Raw genomic sequence first — 20,633 nt, 5'->3', positions numbered from 1 at the left:
TTATCAGATAAGTCTAATGCAGGCAGGAACACCCCCTCTTGCTGCAGCCACTTCCAGATCTGGTTCTATCCACATTTCTGGAAGCAGAGGCACATGGGAGAGTTTCACCTGGCCTCAGTGACAGCAGTGGTGGTGCCAGCACCAGCACTGGCACTATGACACACTTGAAGGGGTCTTGTGAAACCAAGATTGAGAAGCACTGTCCCAGAGCTAAGAAGGCAGTAACACTAATATGAAAGCTCCTTTATCTGTTCGGAAGTGTGTGTCCATCCGGAAACTTTCAGTTCCCAATTTGCTTCTGGTCAGTTGCTAACCCAGTTTGCCATGATCAGATCAACAGCTGACTGTTATGTTAGTGGCGTGCACCTTATTAAAAGGGTACTGTGTGTGTTGTAAGGCTCTCTATTCTTAGGTTTATTTTTATGACTTTCTGTGCGTGGGGCTCTCTAATTGCAGGCATTATTTGTCCCCCAGACCTCTGAATTTATTCATGTAGAGGGAAGGTTTCTCTGTTAAACACTGAGCCCTAGTTAGAGTTGTGAGAATTCTGGTATGGACAAGTTCTTAGTTGATAAGACCTGTGTACTGACCTGTGTACTGTTGTAGAAAGCAATATCCTTTATTGCTTTGTGATTTAGTGTTGGACTTGCAGAGTTAAATACACAAAACAAGGAAATTTAGTTGCCTTTACTGGTAATGACAGTAAGACTGGCCACTGAAAGACATTTTTTTTTTTTTAAACTAAGAATAGTAGTAAAATACAGTCAAGGAAATCCTTGAATTCTGCTGCTAATAATGATTCTGTGGTCACAGATTAGTGGGTAGTTCCACATTTTCAGTAATAAATCAGCAAATGTCTGTCATAAAATATATATAGCCTCTAATTTTGAAATATATTCACTAACCAAAAACTTTTTTCATAAGAGTCTATTTTATGTATATTTGAAATACTAACGCAAAAAAGATTTAAGATACTAAACATCTTCAGCTTTCAGAATAAAAGATTTCTTTTTTTCTTTCTTTTCAAGATTTTCTTTATTATTCTGTTGGGATTGACTCTATTTTTTTTTATATAGATTTCATTAATAAAATAATCAGATTCCTTCAAGAAAGGAAGCTTTTTAATAATCTTTGTTTTGCAATCTCTTGAAAAAATACCCAAACTGGAGATGCACTGATACATTGGTCCATATCAAACCGATAAAAAGGAAAATTGACGTTATCAGCAATCAGCTTTTGTGGGGGACGGATGAGCAGCCAGATCCATTCCCCACCCTGCCCCAGCTGGGCAGCGCCTCCACCTGCCCCAGCCCCACTTCCTCCCTCACCATGTGGGCCTTTATCTGCCCCCCACTCCCAACGCCTCTTTCCCCCAGCAGATTTACCAGCCAGACTCTGGTCTCTAAGCTGCCAGGCTGCATATTGGCAGTTAGATCGGTATTAGCTGATATGGCTGGTCAATAATCAGCCATTGGTACTGCCCCCAAAAAATCTTTATCAGTGCACTCCTAACCCAAACAGAACTGATTTAGGGTTTTAGATGTAATACTGATTAGATTTTGCCTGTCCTTACTAGCTATGCCCCTGTCCTGTATGGCCTTGGCTGGCCCCCGCATGATGGGATCTAGCACTGGAGCCCCCTCCTGGCTGTATGCCCTGGGATCAGGCTCTGCACACCTGATCTAGTTTGCAGGGCCTGAGGCTCTGCATGGGTCTGGAAATTTGGTAGCAGGGGAGTGATATCACTGGTCACCCACTACCAAATTTTAAAACCTGTGGGGAACTCCATGGGCTGGATGACATGGCAAGAGAGCCTGCAGGCCGTGGGTTGAACAACCCTGCTTTATATGGTTATAGATAGGACCAGCAAATGTTCTACTTAATTTTGAGAGAGAGTGAGCGACTGCAGTATTTTTCAACTATGTAAGAGTACGGGAGCCCACCTTGCAGTTGAAGGATTGACACAAGTTAAAAAAATTAGGGAAATAGAAACATCTTCTATGTCTAAGTTATAAGGACAATGATGGAATGATGGTAATGTTACTAACTGCAACAGAAAAAGAGATTTAATGAACCTCCCTTTAAAAAAGTGAAGAAAATTTATACATAGTACCTTACACTATAAAAGACATTTGTTACTTACCTGCTAAGTTTGGTAATGTGGCTGCTTTCTCAGTTTTCTATTTGGGTAAAGGGACTAAACTAAATACCACTTGTTTTAAGGTAAAAAGGTCCGAAATAAAAGGCAGAAATAGCCTACTTGTAGGAATGGTACAAAATAAACAGCCACTTAATCAGATACTTCTTTCCAGATATTTCTTCAGAAGGCCTTATCTCATTCCAAAAGCTAGCAGATACAGACCAAGCTTGAGGTAGAAACATTTCTGAGCTAAACAGTACCGGACCTAGTCTTTGACTACTCTGGTTTCATACTGTCTGCTGGGCTTATTACAAAGTCTACCCAGTTTCGGTTTATGCAAAGCCCACTGTTATCCAAGTAGTGATTGGGGCAGAATATGTGAAACTGCACAAAACTTGGTTGTTGAAATGGGTGGGTGGACATTAAAGGGTCAAAGGCCCAACCACTCAGTCCCATGGGCCAGATGACATGTGGGCTGAAGGAATCCCTCATAGGATCAATGCATGGGTTTGGTGCATGGGTGTGATCTGGCCATGTGCCAGCCCAGCTATGCACTGGCCTGATCTATGCGCCTGGATCTAGCTGCACATGGGTGCAGTTGGCATTCAAGGACCATGTTATCTGGCTCACGGGGCTCCACAGGGGTCTGGAAATTTGGCAACAGGGTAGCAGCAAGTAATGCTGCTGCTGCTCCACCACCATCAAGTTTATGAACTCTTGGGGAGCCCTATGAGCCAGATGACACATCTGGCCCACAGGCAGGGGGGTTAAGCGCACCTAGTGTATAGGGAAAGTGGGTGTTATCTGCTGGGAAGTGGGTAGATAATACATCTCTCTCAATAGTTTCCCCCCAGGCAGATTGGGTCTTTAGCATTAAAAAACCCCCCAAATCCAGTCACTTGATATCCAGAAAACTTCCATAGTAAGCAATTTAGAGATCGTCCACCTGTGACAAACCCAGAAAAGAAAACAAACTAAATGACCTCTCCACTCACTAACATCTGCTGTATACTGTAGACTACACATTGCAATTTTTAATTTTGTCTGCCAAAGAATGCCAGCCTTTGTCTTAATCCCTCTTCTGGACAATTCTTTACCAAGCTATCAGCCAGTGAAATAAATGACCTCTGAAATCCAGAGCTCTGTATGTCCATGTATGCGTATGTGTAGAAAGTAGTGACTGAGTTAAGTTTGCATGATATGATGTGAACTGATTAATTCACTTTTTATTTCCTCATGAGTTGTCCAAACAAAGCTGGAAAAAGATGTACTTGCCCCAGAAAACTTTGTTTAAAGTTCTATGGGTTTTTGGGAAGGTGGGAGCAGGGGAGTACAGGGGTGTTTGGCCTATTTCATACCAGTCACTGACAGAAAAGTTTAGTCTACCAGCCAGCAGGTGTTTAGTACAATTTCCAAGCCCTTGATCTACTGAAAGAGGGTTATAAAAGGCTTGAGTTTTTGCAAATGTGTCTGTATATCTATGTAGCAGTGTATAAGGAAGAAGACCATCAAAAAAAGCCTAGGAAAAGAAGGGGTGTATTATGGTGGTGGATGAGAAAAGAAAGGAAACAGACCCCGAAGTTACCACAGGAGAAAATGCCATGTACTGTAAGAAGGAAACTTTAAAACTGTATTGCAGTCTGGAGGAAAAATGTGTAGCAAATCTAAGAAAGATGTAAGTTACTTCTAAAATATTTGCAATATTTTAAGTCAAGCCATTATAGACTGTATAACATACAGGTGCTTCATTACTTTAATGTTGTGCTTTCGCAGGAAAAGCTTTGGCTGGGCTGTACTTGTAGAGTTAATTCTTCAGCTGTTTGATGTCAGATACATTTTTCAATCCTGAAACATACCTACTACTCTGTTTCTCTTTGAGGCACAGATTTATGCACTTTTACAGTGCAGTCTCATGCCAGACGGGCATGTTTTGAGACTGCGCAAAATGCACGGGCATTTTGAGGCTGCAATTGCTAACCTGGTGTTTGCTGTTTCCCAAGCTAGTCTTCATGTGACGATAAACGCTGCAAGCATCGCTGAATTCTGCCTGACTAAAATTTTAACTGGTATATTCATGCATATACTTTATGAAATCAGACAGGGAATATTTCATGTCCAAGAGCAATTCACTACCCACTGTTGTTCTGGCTGCAAAAAGTAGACATAACTTTTCAAGTATAATTCACTTTTGAACTCATGGATTATGTTGTTTAGGCTGTATTTTTATGCTACTAAAACAAATTTCAGATTTTGTTCTTGCTGTCAATTTTTCTGATGGGGAGGCAGCAGTAGTGGCTTGATTATTTTGGAACCAAGGGTGTGACTTTTATTCCATAACTTCCAATTTCTTCCCATGTTAATCAGGATTCAATTTTGCCCTAATTCCACTCTGAAATAGCAGGAAATATGCTTTCTTGGAGAAACAACATTCTTAGTTATTTGTGTAACTCCATAGATGCAAAGGGCATTTTCAGTGAGGACCCCATAACTTTGGGATTTATACTTTCGCCCTGGTTTAAACTGCCCTGAATTTGTTGATCTTTCAGGCACCTTGTAATATCTATCTTTTTTCTGACTTTACGAAAAGTGGGATTGTCAGAGTGAATGAGCTTTTATTTGGTTGGTGGTTTCTTTGGGAACAATCTTGGAATATTATTTTAAACATTGTTTTACCCCTGTAATGGCTGGGTTATCTGCTGATACGGTTCCTTTAAATATATTTCAGGACAAATGTAGGGTGTTCTGAGCCATAGAAAGGCTTTTTTTTATAAATTGAAACAAGTAAAAGCAAAAGCAGCAGGAAATGTACGTGTTTAAAGTGAGAGCTTGAACTCAAAGAATTCAACTTTATATTGATACACGAGTAAGACCGGCTTTTCCCTTGTAGTCAGGAAGTTTTAGGCCCTGATTCATGTTCTGTTTTTGAAGTTTCCAGATGTTGGTGGAAGTAAGTGAAACTACATATTCTTTTGATATTGTAATCCTCTGTTTTCCTCAGTTTAGCTTGGTTTTATTTATTTTTTATTTTGGTTGTTAACTTTTTAATGTTGGCATCATTAAAGCTATATTAGATCAGTTTGCGTTGCAGTTGCTCTAAGAAAGTAAATAGTCTTTATGCTGGTTTAGTAAGGTATCTAGACTCTTAATTTTTTTTTATTTGAAATTCCTTAGTTTTTATTTTAGAATTTTCATTTATCAACCTCATGGTTTAAGATCAGCTGATCATTTTCTGAACTGACTGCAGTCTTCACTCATACTGAGTTTGAAATACTTCTACACTGAGGAAATAATTCAGCATTTCTACTGTTAGATTTAAAATCATTTTCTATATCTGAAGTGTGCTTTAGTTATTTGGTGTATTTTGATAATTTTCTTTAATGGACAGTGGGACAAGGTACATATCCATTTAGTCCATACTTTCCCTGTCAGTGATCTTTGGCAGTAGTGATTGACTTGTTTTTGGTATTGATTTGATGCTGGGAATATGCATCTCCTAGGAGGAATAACTTTACTGGTCTTTCTCAGTCGGTTTAATATGATTTTACATTTAAGAGTTCCTTTCTTACTATCTTTATTTGTTGCATTCGTAACTTCAGACTCCGTAACTGCAGTGGTATAAGAATTATCATTGTATGAAAGTCTCTGATTTGCAAACTAATTGGAAATACGCCCTCTTGTGGATAAACATGTCTGATTTGTTTGGGAAGTCAAGCAGCTTATTCATGGAAGAGAACTAGAGGGCATAGTTTCATGGAGTTTGGGTGTACTTGGAAAAGATGGGGGGGGCAGTAACGAAAGGCAAAGTACTGAAAGTGTTTGTGAGAAGTTTTCTGTATTGTATTTTGTGTATGGGATAGTTTATATCAAAGTCTCCAGGGATACTTCAAGAATTCTAAAATAGCTTGATCTTAGGTAGGAGCTAGACTATTTTATCCTGGACTTCTCCATAAGCTGGGAAAACAGAATTTCAGAAATCATACTAATTATGCTGCTCTGAGTATAGAAGTATGATGCCAGGGAAACACTGAATAACCATGGCCTTTTTTATTTTGATATACAGAGAGAATCCATATAGTATTTTTTTAACAGAACCCTTTTTAAAAGGACATCTGCAAAGCATATTGTTAGTGTTTGTCCCATTTTTGATTATCTGTGGAGCATAAGGAAGGCTCCAAAAAGTTTAAATAATGAAGGGTATTTTTCTCTAGTTATCAAAAAGGATTGGGCCTTTCACAGATATGAGAAATCTCTGACTGTTAACCCCCAGACCTGTGCATAGGTATACAAAGACATTTTTAAATTTACTCCACCCTTCCTTTCTCTTCCATAGTATGCATACAAAATGCATGCAACCCACAGTAAAAGGGATGGGGAATAAGTTAGGAGCAGTAGAAATTGTCCATAAATGCCATTTCCTGTATGACAGGTGGCAGGCTGAGAATTAAGAGCCAGAGTTTTAAAGATATTTAAAGGAACACAGCTCCCTGTGAAATAGCTTTAAAAAACCTGTCCCTAATTCAACCAACTAAGATGAAAAATACCTATGCTGCCATGCACAAAAGGTCCTGTCCTTCAAAGAGAAAACAAATTTTCCCCTGGCAAGCTACATGAATTACAGTTTTTCAACTTTAAAACTTGAAAATGAAGCTAATTTTCTATTTCTTTTGGTTTAGGTTTATCTCCCTGCCCCCAATCCCCCCTTTTCCTTTTATACTTAACTGCATTTTTTTCTTTGCTGTAGGAAGGAGATCAGTGTATATTCACCTGGATTCATAGTTTTCAATATGTTGTTTCCATATTTTCTCTTTTTCCATTTTGTTTTCTTAACTTCATTTTTATCCTGGCTTTCTCAAAAGCATTCTCAGTAGTACCTTTTGTTTTTTCTAACTTAAGTGTGTTATTTAAGAAAAAAAGAAAAAAAAAGCATAAACCTTTCTCCCAGATAACCAGGGTATCAGGTTAGGGTTGGGGCCTCACTAAACTTGGGCAATATCTAAATACTGCCTGTTAAGACTTAATCTTCTAGGCATTCAAGCATTTTTTTGTTCTGTGGCTTTTCTTAAGATGGTCCATGTTCTTTAACCCGTGTGCTATCTTATATAAGATGCCTTACTGCAATAATGGCTAGATATTTTTTTAATTTTATTTTTTAATGGAAGCTAGGTTGTGGGGAAGTTAGTGAGTGCATTTTTCAAACTTGGTGTGAATGTTTCTCTTCAGTTTTGAAACTTAGCCTGCTTCAGGCATTCTGTTTTTAATGTAGCCACAATACATTAAGTTTAGGTATTGTAATCTTGAATGCTGCATATTCTCCATAGCCTTAAATTCTGAATCATGATTCTTGAGATTTGTAGTGTTTGTGGTAATAGGACTGGAAATTCCACATAAGTAGCATTTCATTTTAAACATTTTTAAATAAATAAAGTTGTCCCTGTGACTTTGAATAGTCTTTTCCTGCTTTGTTCTTAGTTGTTGCTGTACCCCAGATTATTTAGTAGCTATTAGGAGGAAGTTAAGGATTTTGGTAGATTGTTTGAAAACAGTTGGTACTTTGACACTTGTAACGGTAAGAAAAGCAGTTTGAGACTGTAGCAAACAAAAATAAGATGATGCTTCCGTTAAATAACTAGCATTTAATTAATACAGCAAACATTAAATTAAAGGTGTGATGGGATTTGATCTGCAGTCCCAGCAATTGTACTTCTTGCTGTGCTACATGTGTATGGCAAGAGTCACGATTGCGGGGTTGGGGGTCAGATCCTAATTGTGATCATTGTCTTGGCCACCACCTGCACTGGCAAGTAGTAAGTATCTCACTCTTGTGCTTGCTCTCACTCTTGCTTGCTCTCATTTTTAGTTAGCCTATAAAGGTGCATATTGATCCTTCTAAGTAGCAAGCCAGTCAACTGATTGACACTCCCAGCTTTGAAGATGCATCCGGAGTCCTTGACTCTGGAGCCAACGGCTATGCTGCGCCGTGAGGCTGGGAGTGGCAGTCAGCTGATCAGCACTCCCAGTTTCAGCAGCACAGGGGAGTTAAGGGCTCTGATATGCCCCCAAGGCAAGAAGCCCAAATCAGTTGATCATCCTGGTGATACTTTAGCAGTTGGGACTTTTTGACACATGTAGCTGCAAGACGAGCAGTTTGAGATTGTAGCAAATGAAACTAAGACGGGTGCTTCTATTACATAACTAGCATTTAACTAACCCAGGGCACAATACATCTTAATTTTACCTTATTTTTGCATTAAATGAATACTCTTCCTTTTAAGGAAGTTGCTTAGGCTGAAGAGTTAAGCACCTTGAAGTTGAGAGAGTGCCAAAATTTCAGTGTATCCTTACTTTTGTCTTTCTGCATAAATTATGAAATGGTCTGTAGTTACGTTATCACGTAGTATTTTTTTTTTTCAGTGACCCCTGATTTATTCATTGCATTTGATAGAGAAACAAAACAGCAGAATTAAGATTGTATTGGTAACATTAAATATGGCATTTTCTATTCATCAAATATTTGATTTGCAACCTGAAAATTTTTAACACTTTTCCAAATGTAAATGTACTTACAGCTGCATCATGGGGGCAAAGTTCTTTTTGTAGCTACTATTAGTGTATAGGGCTTGAAATGTTTATTTACAGCACCTGAATTCCCATCTCGACTTCACTGTACTTTCTTGTTGTTCTTTATCAGTGTGTTTTTAACTTGTCTTTTTAAGCCCCTCTTACCCCATCTATCTTTTTATTTCACTACAGTACAGGGTGGATAAAAATCAACACTATTTTTTGTAATTTAAATTGGGATTTTTAATTTAAATCAGATTTTTAATTTTTTAATATAAATTATAATCATATTTTCCTTCTTAAAAATAAACCATCTTAAGATGAAATTTTGAATTCAGTACAGTATAAGTTAAAGTATAAATTTATTATAATCTGTTAAAATTATTTAAATAGATAGTATGTTGAGCCAATGCGCCTCTACTAAAAATTCTGGAGTTAAAGGCTGATTTTCTTCTATAAAATAATGGGGTGTGGAAACATCTCATTTTTGAGGTTGAGCTTTAAAAATATGGCACATGAGTTCATATACTAAGGGCTAGACCCTGCAAGGGATGCCGGGTCTATACTAATAGAAGCAAAGGATCAGTAAAGTCATCACAGGTATTAGAATCGAATGCTGTAAATGTAGCAAAGGTGGGGAGAAACTTGGAAGATAATGAAGCAAGACTGAAACTTATATGAGTACAGTGCTCATTTAATGCATCTTTTAGGCAAAGACTTAAGTAGTCCAGTAATAAAGAAAAATGTTGAAATTGAATAATACTTCCAGAACAACCAGTTTGCTTCAGCTTCACTGAGGAGAGATGGGGGATCCAAGCCAATTCTCCCCCAAGATGTAGGAGAGAATGCAGCGGTTGACTGCTTTGGGCTATTTATTAAGAACTGGCCTATCCTGATGATCATCTGTGAAGAAAATCATGACAGAACGGATGGAAGTATCACAGCTAGAGTAGTCAACATTGGACTAAAGAGAAATGTAGAAGATATGCTGAATATGTTCAACCTATATCCATAGTCTTGGACAAACTACAGAAAGATTTCTTCAGTACTGTGGATGCTGTTGAAATTTGGAAACAACATCAAGAAGCATTAAAGCAAGAAATACCCAACAGCGAAGTTTAATTGCAGGCAGTAAGGAAGTGGATAGATCAAGCATTCACTCCACCTCATTTTCTTGCCAATATTCTTAACACAAAGTATTTATTTGGACTGGTTCATTCAAAGCTGAGAAATCTATTGGCAGTTGAAGAAGAAGGAAGCTTGTTTTTCTCTTCTAGACTATGAATAAAAAGGGGGAAGAGGATGATATTCATGAGTCTTAAGTATTTGAGAGAAAGGGGGTAAAAATTTTAGAATAGCCTAGATAAAAATGACTGCCTCATTTTAGAAAGAGGCAAGTAGGAACTTAAGCTCAACTGACTTCCATTTAGGCATTTTAGAAAATTTTCCCCAGGGTGTGTGACCTGAAATAATCTATTTCATTCACTAACAACACTTCATACTTCTAATATTTTAGCAGTAAATACTAGGGTTTAATAAATTAGTTAAGTGTAAATGTGTGCCATGTTTTGATTTTTTTTAAAGTTTTTATATCCAAAATATTGAAGTTTTGTTTAATAAATTAGATGTGCTAGTTTTTCTGTGCTTAATTAAATTCAAGTTGTCATCTTAATGCAGCTTGATATAAATATAAGCAAAAAGTTAATCATCTAGCGAATAAGAAATATATGCTATAAAATGGTGAAATAAAATATTAAAATGTAGGAGTCTAACAATCCAAATATGTTAAGGGCGGGGGGGGGTTGTGTACCTAGAAAACCTATATACCAAACCTACTGTAAAAACTGGATTTAGTTGTAAAGCAACATGCCTTAATTGTTACATCACCAATGAAAATATACCTTTCTTTAAAAAAACCCCAAAATACAATGGGAAAGTTGATTTAAAAAAATCAGTGATATAAACTGGGCTTTTTGGCTTGCTGATTTAAATTGACTTTAATTTAAATCAGCGCACCCTGCTACAGTGTATGCTCTACCAGTTCCTTGTATATACCCTTTGACACTTCTCTTCATTCTTGCCCATCGCCTCTCATAATATCTGTTGTCTTTATTTAACACAATATATAGAAGCCACAAAGACACAGTAGGTTTCAACCCTAACCCAGACTGTATTTAGTAAATATACACAATATGTAAAGCCTAATTGTATATACATCCTGCTGATTCTGGTTTGTATCTGGTATAATTTTGCATACCACACATAAAGGGGTTTATCCTTTAATAGCTCTCCAATTTGGCAGTACTTTGTTTCCATAATTTAAATTTCCTTAATTTAGCTACATGTTCATAAAGCAGGTCCTTTTTCTTATTAATCCTGCTTATAAAAGTAGAAATGTTTAGCAATCTCTTATGGCCTTGAAGAGAAGTAGTGATGTAGAAGTTTCATAATTCTGTAAAATTTCCCTACCATTAATAAGACCTGTTAGACTATGCAACAGTGTATTTAGTTCCCATTAAACTCCGTAAAACAATCCTCCTTTTCTAATCAGAACCATCTCCTGTTCTAGTCTCTTGCTCTAGAAGGCCAGACTTATTCTGAGCCATCAAATCTATTCCCTAAACTGCTTGACCTTTTTTCTGACTTCCTCCATAAATAAGCAGTTTACCCACAGTTCCCGTGGCTTCAAGCTGCAGTTTTACTTTCATTAGATCTCTGCAGTCACTTTCTATTTCACTATGTTCCTGGTTTCAGATTGCTTTTTTGTAGCCAGTTTTCTTTTGCACTTTACACAGCAGATGGAGTATTTGGACCTAGCTGTTCTGGGTGTCTTAGTATTACCCTTATGTAAAGAGCAGAAAACACAGTATATCATTTCTCACTAATCCCATTAATCTCCCCCTCTTTCTCATCTGCTAGCTCGCATTCATTCACCTATACTATCATACATAGGAATATTTTTTTTACTGGAAAAACCTCCTCCGTCATAGTGCAGGCCCTTTGTTGTTGCAGGCAACAACAATGTCCAGTGCCTTTCATGACTTTACTGAGTTCCATCTTAGAAGTTACAGTTTTTGGCTCCCTATTACTCCTAAACTTCCCACAGCACCATGCCAAAAGACTTATGAGAAAAGGCTGAAAGAACTAGGGTTATTTAGTCAAGAGAAGAGAAGGCTGAAGGGGATTTGATAAAAGTCAGAGTGACAGAGAAGTAAGGCTGGAAGGGACCTCCAGAGGTCTAGTCTGGTGTTTCTCAACCTGTAGGTCATGACCCAAAAAATGAGTCTCAAGAATATATGAATGGGTTGTGAACAAACTTAAAAAATTCTTCTTTAAAGTAGAACGACATGGAAAACTGTGGCTTTTCCCTTTCAGGATGGCAAAATTCGAGCCTGCGAGGGGTTGCTTGAGGTCCACCATGCCCCAAACCTGCCCCCCACACTGGGCAGGGAGCAGCGGGTTGGGAGTGAGAGGCACTGGGTCAGGACTGGCCATTGATGTTTACAAATGGGTCCTGGTACAAAAAAGAGAACCACTGATCTAATCCAGCCACCTGCCTGAAGCAGGATTATCCGTATCCAAACCATTCCATAAACTAAACTCTGCTTTAAACTATTATCAACCCTGATGCAACCTAGACCTAACACCCTAACCTACCACAAGTAAGGCAGGGGAACTATGGCAGCTAATGTCCTGCTTCTATGAAATGTCAGTATATGCTCAATAGGTCCCAGGTAGAGACCATCCCCCCGCTACAGAGGAAGGCAACGCTTCCCCCCCCACCCCCACAGTCCATACCAGTCTGACCATGGGGTAAAGTTCCTTCCTGACCCCAAATATGGCAGTCAGTCTGACCCTGACCAGAGGGACAAGACCCTTCAGCCAAGAACCTCTGGCTTTGGTCCCAGCAGAAGCATTGGCACACCCCATTAACAGTCCCCAGCTTTGGCTATAGCCAACACCCATTGCCTCTAGGAAATCTTAAAAACACCCTGACACACATAGCAGAAAAAGGGTCAGGATCAGAGTCAACCAGGAAAGTCCAGAAGTATGGGAAATGCCCATAGTAGAAAGTAGGTACAGCTACACCTAGATCACCCCTGGCCAGTAATTATCCAGCCTCTTGAACATCTCCAGTGATGGAGAGTCCACAACTTGCCTAGGCAATCTATTCCACAGCCTCACTATTCTGACAGTGAAGAAGTTTTTTCCAGATATCCAATTTAAACTTATTTTGCTACAACTTCAAGCCATTGGTCCACATCCCCCTCTTTGCAGGAAGGGAGAAAAGGTGTTTTCCCTTTTACTTGTCAGCAGACTGTTATCTAGACCAGGGGCAGGCAATTATTTTGGACAGAGGGCCACTTACCCAGTTTTGGCAGGCTGTCAAGGGCTGCATGGGTAGCCCCGCCCCATGACAGGTGCCCCACCCCTTGACATGCCCCGCCCCCTGGTCACCATCTTGGGACCAATGTGCCAGGGCCAGCACCGTTGGCGCCCAAAGCGGGGCACAGGCTGGCAAGTGTCTGTGGAGCCAGGCTGAGCTGCACCAGCAGGGAGGGGGGAGCTGGCCCAGCTCCATAGTGCCCCTGCCAGCTGGGATCCTGCGCTCCTGCCACCCTGGTCTGGGCCCTGCCGGCACTGGCCCTGGGACCCTGGTGCAGGCCCCATGCTCCTGCTGGCTCCCCGCCCGTTCACACCCAGTGTCCCCCAGCCCCGTGGTACAGGCAGGGAGCAGCGCTTGGCCCCAACCCCCGGCTTGCCAGCAGGGAAGAAGCTGGTACTGAGCATGGGGAAAAGCAGCCCCTTGCCCTCCCTTCCTCCCCCCAAAATGGCCAGTGCTCCCTGTGCGGCCCGTGGTGGGCTGTCTGGAGCAGCCCAGGCAGCCTCATGCAGGCTGCAACGCTGGTCATGGGGCGGGCAAGAGGCTGCTTTTCCCCGTGCTCAGCACCAGCTTGTAACCCACCCCTGCTGCCAGCCTGGCAGTGGGGCCGGGTTACAAGGTGGTGCTGAACTTAAGCGGCCCCGCACTGCAGCTGCTTGCAGCCTGCCTGGGGCTTCCTGTGCCTGCTCTGGACAGCCCTGCACAGGCTGCAAGTGTCTGCAGCGCGGGGCACCAGCCATGGGGTGGGCGAGGGGCTACTTTTCTTGGCACAAGGAAAAGCTGAGCGTGGGGTGGAAGTGGCCCCTACCCTGCCCCACGGCCGGTTCCCCATGCTGCAGGCATTCGCAGCCCTCACAGGGCTGTCTGGAGCGGGCACAGGCAGACTCATGCGGGCTGTGAACAGCTGCAGCGCAGGTCATGGGGCACAGAGGGACTACTTCCATGTCGTCGTCCCCCCCCCACACACTCCTTCCCTGCCCAGGATCCCCCCCCTCCCCACTTAACTGAGGTTCTTGCGCTGCCAGGGCAGCCACATGCTCCCAGAAACTGGGGCTGGGCGGGCCCGCTGTTGTGGGAGGCCGCCGGGCTTCCCCACGGTCCTACTGCCCTTGGTTCCTGTCATTTTTGACAGGAACCAAGGGCAGAGAAATATTAATTTTTTACATTTTTTTTTAGGGGCCCCTCGGGCCGGATAGAATGGCCTCGCAGGCCGAATGCTGCCCATGGGCCATATTTTGCCCACCCCGATCTAGACAGTCCTTTTCATAGTGGTATATTGGTGCCTCATCGTCATACTAGGACCAGTTGGTCCACTAAGGGTCTTATCCTTTTTTGTTTCCAGATGATGAGCTCCCAGCTCAGTCCTCAAGTATATGACACCAGTTCTTTTTCACCAGTTCTCAAAGTTATCCAGATCCTCCTGTATGATATCATACTCCTGGTATTGATAATGTTTCCTTGGTAGATTGAAGAACAATGTTTGCTCTGGGTTTATGATTACTTGTGACAATATTTTCAGGTTTCTGGGATGGAGATTATCTGGCCCTTGTAATTTGAGTTTGAGTTCATTAAGTGCTTAAAATTTTGCTTCCACCTCAGGTGAGGTAATTTCCATATCTGGACCCTCATTGCCTTTATTAATCCTGTCTGTGCCCTAGTGATCAAATTCATTGTCTCTATTGAAAACTGAGGCAAAAGTATTCATTTTGGGTTTTTTGGGTCATATCAAGGTTATCTTTAGTCTTTATCTTATCCTCACTACATGGCAGCCTCATGTCTCTTTTCATTTATATAACTGAAGAATTTATTGGTATTCGATGTCTAAGCTACAGTTTTCTTTGCTTCCCAATACCTCCCCATTCCTTCTAGGCTCCATGTGTTCTTAGTATTTTTGTTTAAGAGGTTATTTATCCAGTTAAGTCTTGAGACCCTTTCTGAAAACTTTCCCCTTTTTTTGGAATACAGGTTCCTGATACTTTTGGGACCTTGGAATTAAAGAACTTTTAACCCCCAGAGTAGCTTATTTAAGTCCCTGAGTGGCTCAATCCATTTAATTAATTAGTTCCCTTGGGGCCTTGTTGCATGGACACAGTACATATTAAATCTATACAGTATTAAAGTTAGAGCATGTTCTGAGCAGTCACACAGTAATATTTATTATGGCCCTTGACTTGAACAGCTTTCTGATTGTCAGTCCCAGCCCCAGCACTGCACTGGAGTATTGAGCCAGCTCCAGTCCAGTGCCAGGGCTGGGACCCAACAAACAGCTGATTCCTGGTCTCCATTCTGGGGCCCTCCAGGGCTCTGGGCACCCAGATTTTAACTTGATCCTGAAGGAGCTTGACAAGATCCAGGATCCTTCCTCCTGACATATGTGACTTTCCTTGTCCCACCTGGAGGTTTGGTACAGCAAAGGGGGTGCCTGACCTAATGTCACAGCTGCGTCAGGAGTGTGCTTGCTCGTATTATTTCTGTGGAGCAGTCTAATGGTAGCTAAACCAGTGTTACTTAATATGATCTGGAGATACTCCTCACATGAGAAGTCATAACTTCACTAAAATATGAGCATACTTAATATGTGTTTTACTGCTTGAACTCAGTCACTCGTGTTTTAACTGCATTTAATGCATGCTAAGTGTAATGTGCACCATGGGCCTTAGTTTATCAAAGTTTGACCTTTTATAAAGGGCATACATAGTGCTGTACCAGATACTTTAGCAGCCATCAAGGTGAGAAGCAGACTCCCTGTTCAGAGCTGCTATGAAACAGAAGTGTTCCGTCCCAGGGTTATGCTTGCTGCATTCTCTCCTGATGGAATGTGTCAGAAATCTGAAGTTTTACATCTGCCTCTTGAAAGACTTTGTTTCTGGAAGACAGAAGGCATACTTTATCTCTGTTCTTCACTCCCATTTGGGGGTAGCTGTTTATATCTTACTGCTTTTAGACCAGCAATTCTCATTTGGGATTGGCAGCACCCTGTGGTGCCAAAAAACACTTCCAGGATGCTGTGCCATGAGTGCTGCTGCAGCCAGGTTGAAAGGCCCTATGTGCCTCCTCTGGAGGCAAATCAGGGAGAAGCTGCAACCAGAGCATGCACGCATGCCAAAGCCCTTACCAGTCTGACCCTATGTGCTCCTCCCAGAAACAGAAGTACACAGGTCAGATCAGACTGTCCCATGTCCCTCTGTTTCTGGGGGAAGCATGTGGATTTGGACTGGGAAGGGCTGTGGCAAGAGTGTGCACTCTGGCCATAACCCTTTGCACTGCTCTGGTGGCACAGCAGATTGTTCCCCTCCCCCCTGCTGTACAGCAGCCACTAATTAGTTAACCCTTTCACAGACAAAGCAGTTCCAGCCCTGACCTACATACTGATCAGTACTGATACACCGGTCAGATATCGGATTGGAACTGATATAAAGAAAATTGGTCGTGTTGGAAATCAGCCTGATGTGGCCAATAATTTGGGCAGTGAATGCCTGTGCATGCATGCAACCACAGTTCAGCACATAGGCAGTGAGGAGCATAGCCCGGCAGCTTGGAGAACTGTGTGCAGCTGGTAGGTCTGGTTTGGAGGAAGGGAAGGGGGATTGGGGGTGTAGATGAAGTCCCCTGCCATGAGGGAGGAGTGGGACTGGGGCAAGTGCTGCCCAGCTGGGGTGGAATGGGCCAGGGATGAAGCTGCATCTTGTCTTGCGGGGGCGCCACTTCTGCCAGCCTACTTGTCCGGTGGCTCCCACTGCTGCTCCTGCCGCTCGTCTGGGGGGGCATGGGGAAGAGGGGGGAAAGAGCATGTGTCCCTGGATCCGTGCGGGGTGGGCGGGGGCTGCATGGGGCTCTTCCTGGCCTGCCTTGCCCCGCCCCATGCAGATCCAGGGGCACACGCCTTCCCATGCCCTCCCAGACGAGTGGTGGGAGCAGCAGCAGGAGCCACTGGATGAGCGGACAAGTGCTGGACCAGCAACTCCCGGATGAGCAGACGAGTGCAGGACCAGGGGCTTCTGCACCAAGCAGTGGCAGCGGAGGGAACTGTGTCGTGTTGTCCCGCTCCCCCCCTGCTCCCCAGACAAGCCGTGGTTCTGTCCCACACCTGCCATGTCCCAGCTGGGCAACACTTGCCCCAGCCCCACTCCTCCCTCACTGTGGGGGCCTTGGTCTGCCCCCCCATGCTTCTTCCCTCCCCCTTCCTCCCTCCCCTTCCATCACACCAGACTTACCAGCTGCATGCAGTTGTCTAAGTTGCCGGGCTGGTATCAGAAATTAGATCAGTATCAGCCAATATGCCTCTTTAAAAATCAGCTATCGGTATCGGCCCCAAAAATCTCTGTTGGTGCACCCCTACTTCAAAGTACAGCCAGCTCTCCTGGACTCCTCTCCCACTCAGACTAGCTTCCCATGAGTTCCCTGAGGGAGTCAAAATCTGCTTTCCTGAAGTCCAGGGTAAGGATACTCTTTTGTTCTCCTTCCTTCCTTTCCTTAGGACCCTGAACTCAATCAGTTCATGGTCACTGCTGCCCAAGTTGCCATCTGCTACTTACTACATTCCCCACCAGTTCTTCCCTGTTTGAGACCAGCAGGTCAAGAAGAGTTGGATTGTTGCAGCTGTGATGGTCCACCAAAGGACAAAGGTTTTTTGTGATACTTCTTACTGGATCAACTGTGTAGTTGGGAGAGCTATTGGACAAGCTTTCAGGCATCAGGTGCCCTTCCTCAGGTCTGGAGAAGAAGCAGAGGAAGGCTGAACTTAAATGTCAAAGAAAAGACTTCATACAAATGCAAGCTGTGTTTGGAGAGATGGAGGAGAGCAGTGAGCTAGGAGTGAAGAGGTGTGAACAGGAGTTGTTAGGAGACAGAAGAAATGGAGTACAGTCTAGTTAGTGATGGAGCAGGACCATTCAATATTGGGGGTGGGGGGTAGTTCTAACCTGTGAAATGCAGGGGATGATTGATAGTAGAATACGGTTGTAATGACTTGCAAAGCGATTCTGTCTGCATTAAGACCAGATTTTTAGAGTGCAAACAGGCATAACACATGAATTTTTCCAAGAATGTTACTGATTTGGAGCCAGTTCACAGTTGTCCCTGGACAGAAATGTCTGCACATATACTACTAAGGGTTCTAATGAGAACCCTCAGCTTTTAGGAATTGCACTACTGCTGAAATGCCATGAGGGACTGATAGAGTATCCAGACCTTCCAGTGGAGTGGAGGAGTTGCCAGGTGTAGGGGGGCTCTGCACCCCTTACTTGTGGTTCCCAGAGGGACCAAGACCTCTGTGGCTTTTCAGCCCTTGCCTTGAAAGATGGTCAATTTTACCTATGCTCCCAGGTATCAGGTTCATTTGGGGCGAGAGGAAGGCAAGCCACGTTGACCCTTCAGCCCCTGGCAACATCACCACTCCTCCCCTTTGCCCTAAATGAGCCTTGTACCCTGGAGCACAGGGTCTATAGTGAGAAGGTGAAATTGACAGTGTGGCTTTTAAGGCAGGAGTTGGAAAGCCATGGAGATGTTGGGAGAGCGAGGGGGCGCATGCACCTCTCCCCGAACCACAAGAAAGGCACCACACTAGAAGCGAATCTTGTGGGGGCAGTTGCACTCCCATTTTTGTATCATGCTGCTGGAGCAGCAGTCCCCAAAGCAGGTAAGAATCTTTCCCTTCTCTTCCCCTCCAACCTCAGCATCCTTTCCCTCCACTGCTCTACCTGCTGCTGCTGCCCTCAGCTGATTTTTGGGTGGGGACGTGTTCCAGAGCCACTCCTGCCCCATTCCAGCCAGAGACGACAGTGCTGTGGTAAGTGGGATCCCCCTCCCCACGCTTACTCTTTGGCTGGCATTGAAGATCTGGGGGGACCAGGCAGCAACCTGCCTGCTGCTGTTGCTGTTCTCAGCTGGGGTAGGGAGAAACTGCTGATGTGTTTGTGCTTCTTACCAGAAATGCACTTTTCATGGAACTTGGTCGAAACTTCCAACTTTTGTATCAAACTTAGTAATTGTTGTTGTCCTATTCAACTTCTGTTTGCCTGTAAAAGTGGCTGAGACAGGCTGGTATAATTACTACTTCCTTTACTTTTTTCCCTCAGATTCCTTTGTGCATGTAAATGTTTCTTCCTCTCTTAGATCAAGGAGTATATATGTAGCTGCTTTCCTTTGTTTTTTTGGTTTTGTTTTGTTTTGTTTAAGTCAGTCTTCAGAGGAGGTCATAACCTGCTTTTATTTATAGGAACAGCAGCAGCAGACTGAAATGGATGTAATCCTTGTAAAATATGTAGTTTCCTCATCTGAAGTAAAAACTATTCAGTAAAATTATTTATTAAGTAGGATTCATTTAACAGTGTATAATCACCATGGTCTCCTAGTATTGTGGTATTTTATTGCTAATGGGTCTTTACAGCCAGATAAATTTGAGTGGCCAAGTACTTTTCAGTAACTGCACTGTTTTCCAGGAAATGTATGAACTAGTTCATTGGTGACTTCACAAACTTTTGTTGGGGAAAAGAAAAAATTCATCCCCCAAATAACACTTTGGGCCAAATATGTCTCTAACTAGTGTTTAAAAGAATACCATCAAATTTATTTATTTTTAAATGTGTTAATGAGCTGTATCTGTCTTTTGTTCCCCTGCTAATTTTAGTGATTACAAATTACACTTTCCTATTTGATGTTTCTTTAACCCATTAATGTTTGAAAGACTCCCTTACCCTCCAAACATATACATGATAATGACTGAAAATGAGGAGGCAGAAAATGCAAACACAATTTTTTCCACCAGTCATTGTTACAGTAACCTTTCATCATTTATTATGTGATCAGTTGTAACATTTCTGTGCATTACGTGTCTAATTTGCTGGTATTCCTTAACTAGCAATGGCTGACAATTTGCTGGATAGTGAATTAACTGAACAATAGTTTCTTTTCCTTCACTGCATTTCATATCTTTCCTTGTCTCTTGGAAGTGAAATGCATCATGAGAAACTTGCTTTTTTAATCAGTCTGTTTTGTTATTTGAATAATGTTGAGATGTTAATTGTTCTACCCAGTATTGATGGGATTAACTTTTTGTTTCTTATCTTTCACCAATGCTTGCTTACTATTTTGTGTTCACAAAAGAAAAAATGAATAAAAGTATGCTAAGAATACAGTTGAGAGGTGCTATTTAGACTGCATTAATGCTTTTGCTTTTTCAAATAGACCAAAAGCAAATTGAGCTTTCATTTTTTTTTCCTTTTTGTAGTGCTTGGGAGATGGAATGTAATGATAGCTGGCACCTGAACTAAGTATCTGCGTAGGCACTACCATCCCAGAGCTTCAGGATGAATGGGGATATGCCTCATGTTCCCATCACTACTCTTGCAGGGATTGCTAGTCTCACAGACCGTAAGTACTTTCCCTGCTCTAATCTCTCATTTATATCCCACACCCATTTTTCCCACATTTTGTTTGTTTAGAATTTTTAGAGAAATATGCATGGTGAAATTTCATTATTTATAAAGCTATGCACTTTTAAAGAGGTTTTCTTTTTCAAATTAATCCATTAAAATGTAAGGCCTGAACTTG

The 20,633-nt window shown here is 42.1% G+C and overlaps 1 protein-coding gene across 4 annotated transcripts in view; it reads left to right on the top strand.

Annotated features, from left to right (window-relative positions):
- NIPBL (NIPBL cohesin loading factor) overlaps positions 1 to 20,633 on the top strand; it is a 218,838-nt gene that overhangs the window by 71,239 nt on the left and 126,966 nt on the right. For all 4 annotated transcript variants that reach the window (XM_019495976.2, XM_019495977.2, XM_014593996.3 and 1 more), the window contains exon 2: positions 20,311 to 20,453. In XM_019495976.2, coding sequence (XP_019351521.1) covers positions 20,390 to 20,453 — 64 coding nt within the window. In that variant the 5' untranslated portion in view covers positions 20,311 to 20,389. The remainder of the gene's footprint in view (positions 1 to 20,310; positions 20,454 to 20,633) is intronic.

The sequence above is a fragment of the Alligator mississippiensis genome, chromosome 3 (genome assembly GCF_030867095.1).
Source record: "Alligator mississippiensis isolate rAllMis1 chromosome 3, rAllMis1, whole genome shotgun sequence".
NCBI classification, from domain to species: Eukaryota; Metazoa; Chordata; order Crocodylia; family Alligatoridae; genus Alligator; species Alligator mississippiensis.
Note: the sequence above shows the minus strand (reverse complement) of the source record. Positions and strands in the feature narration are given on the sequence as shown.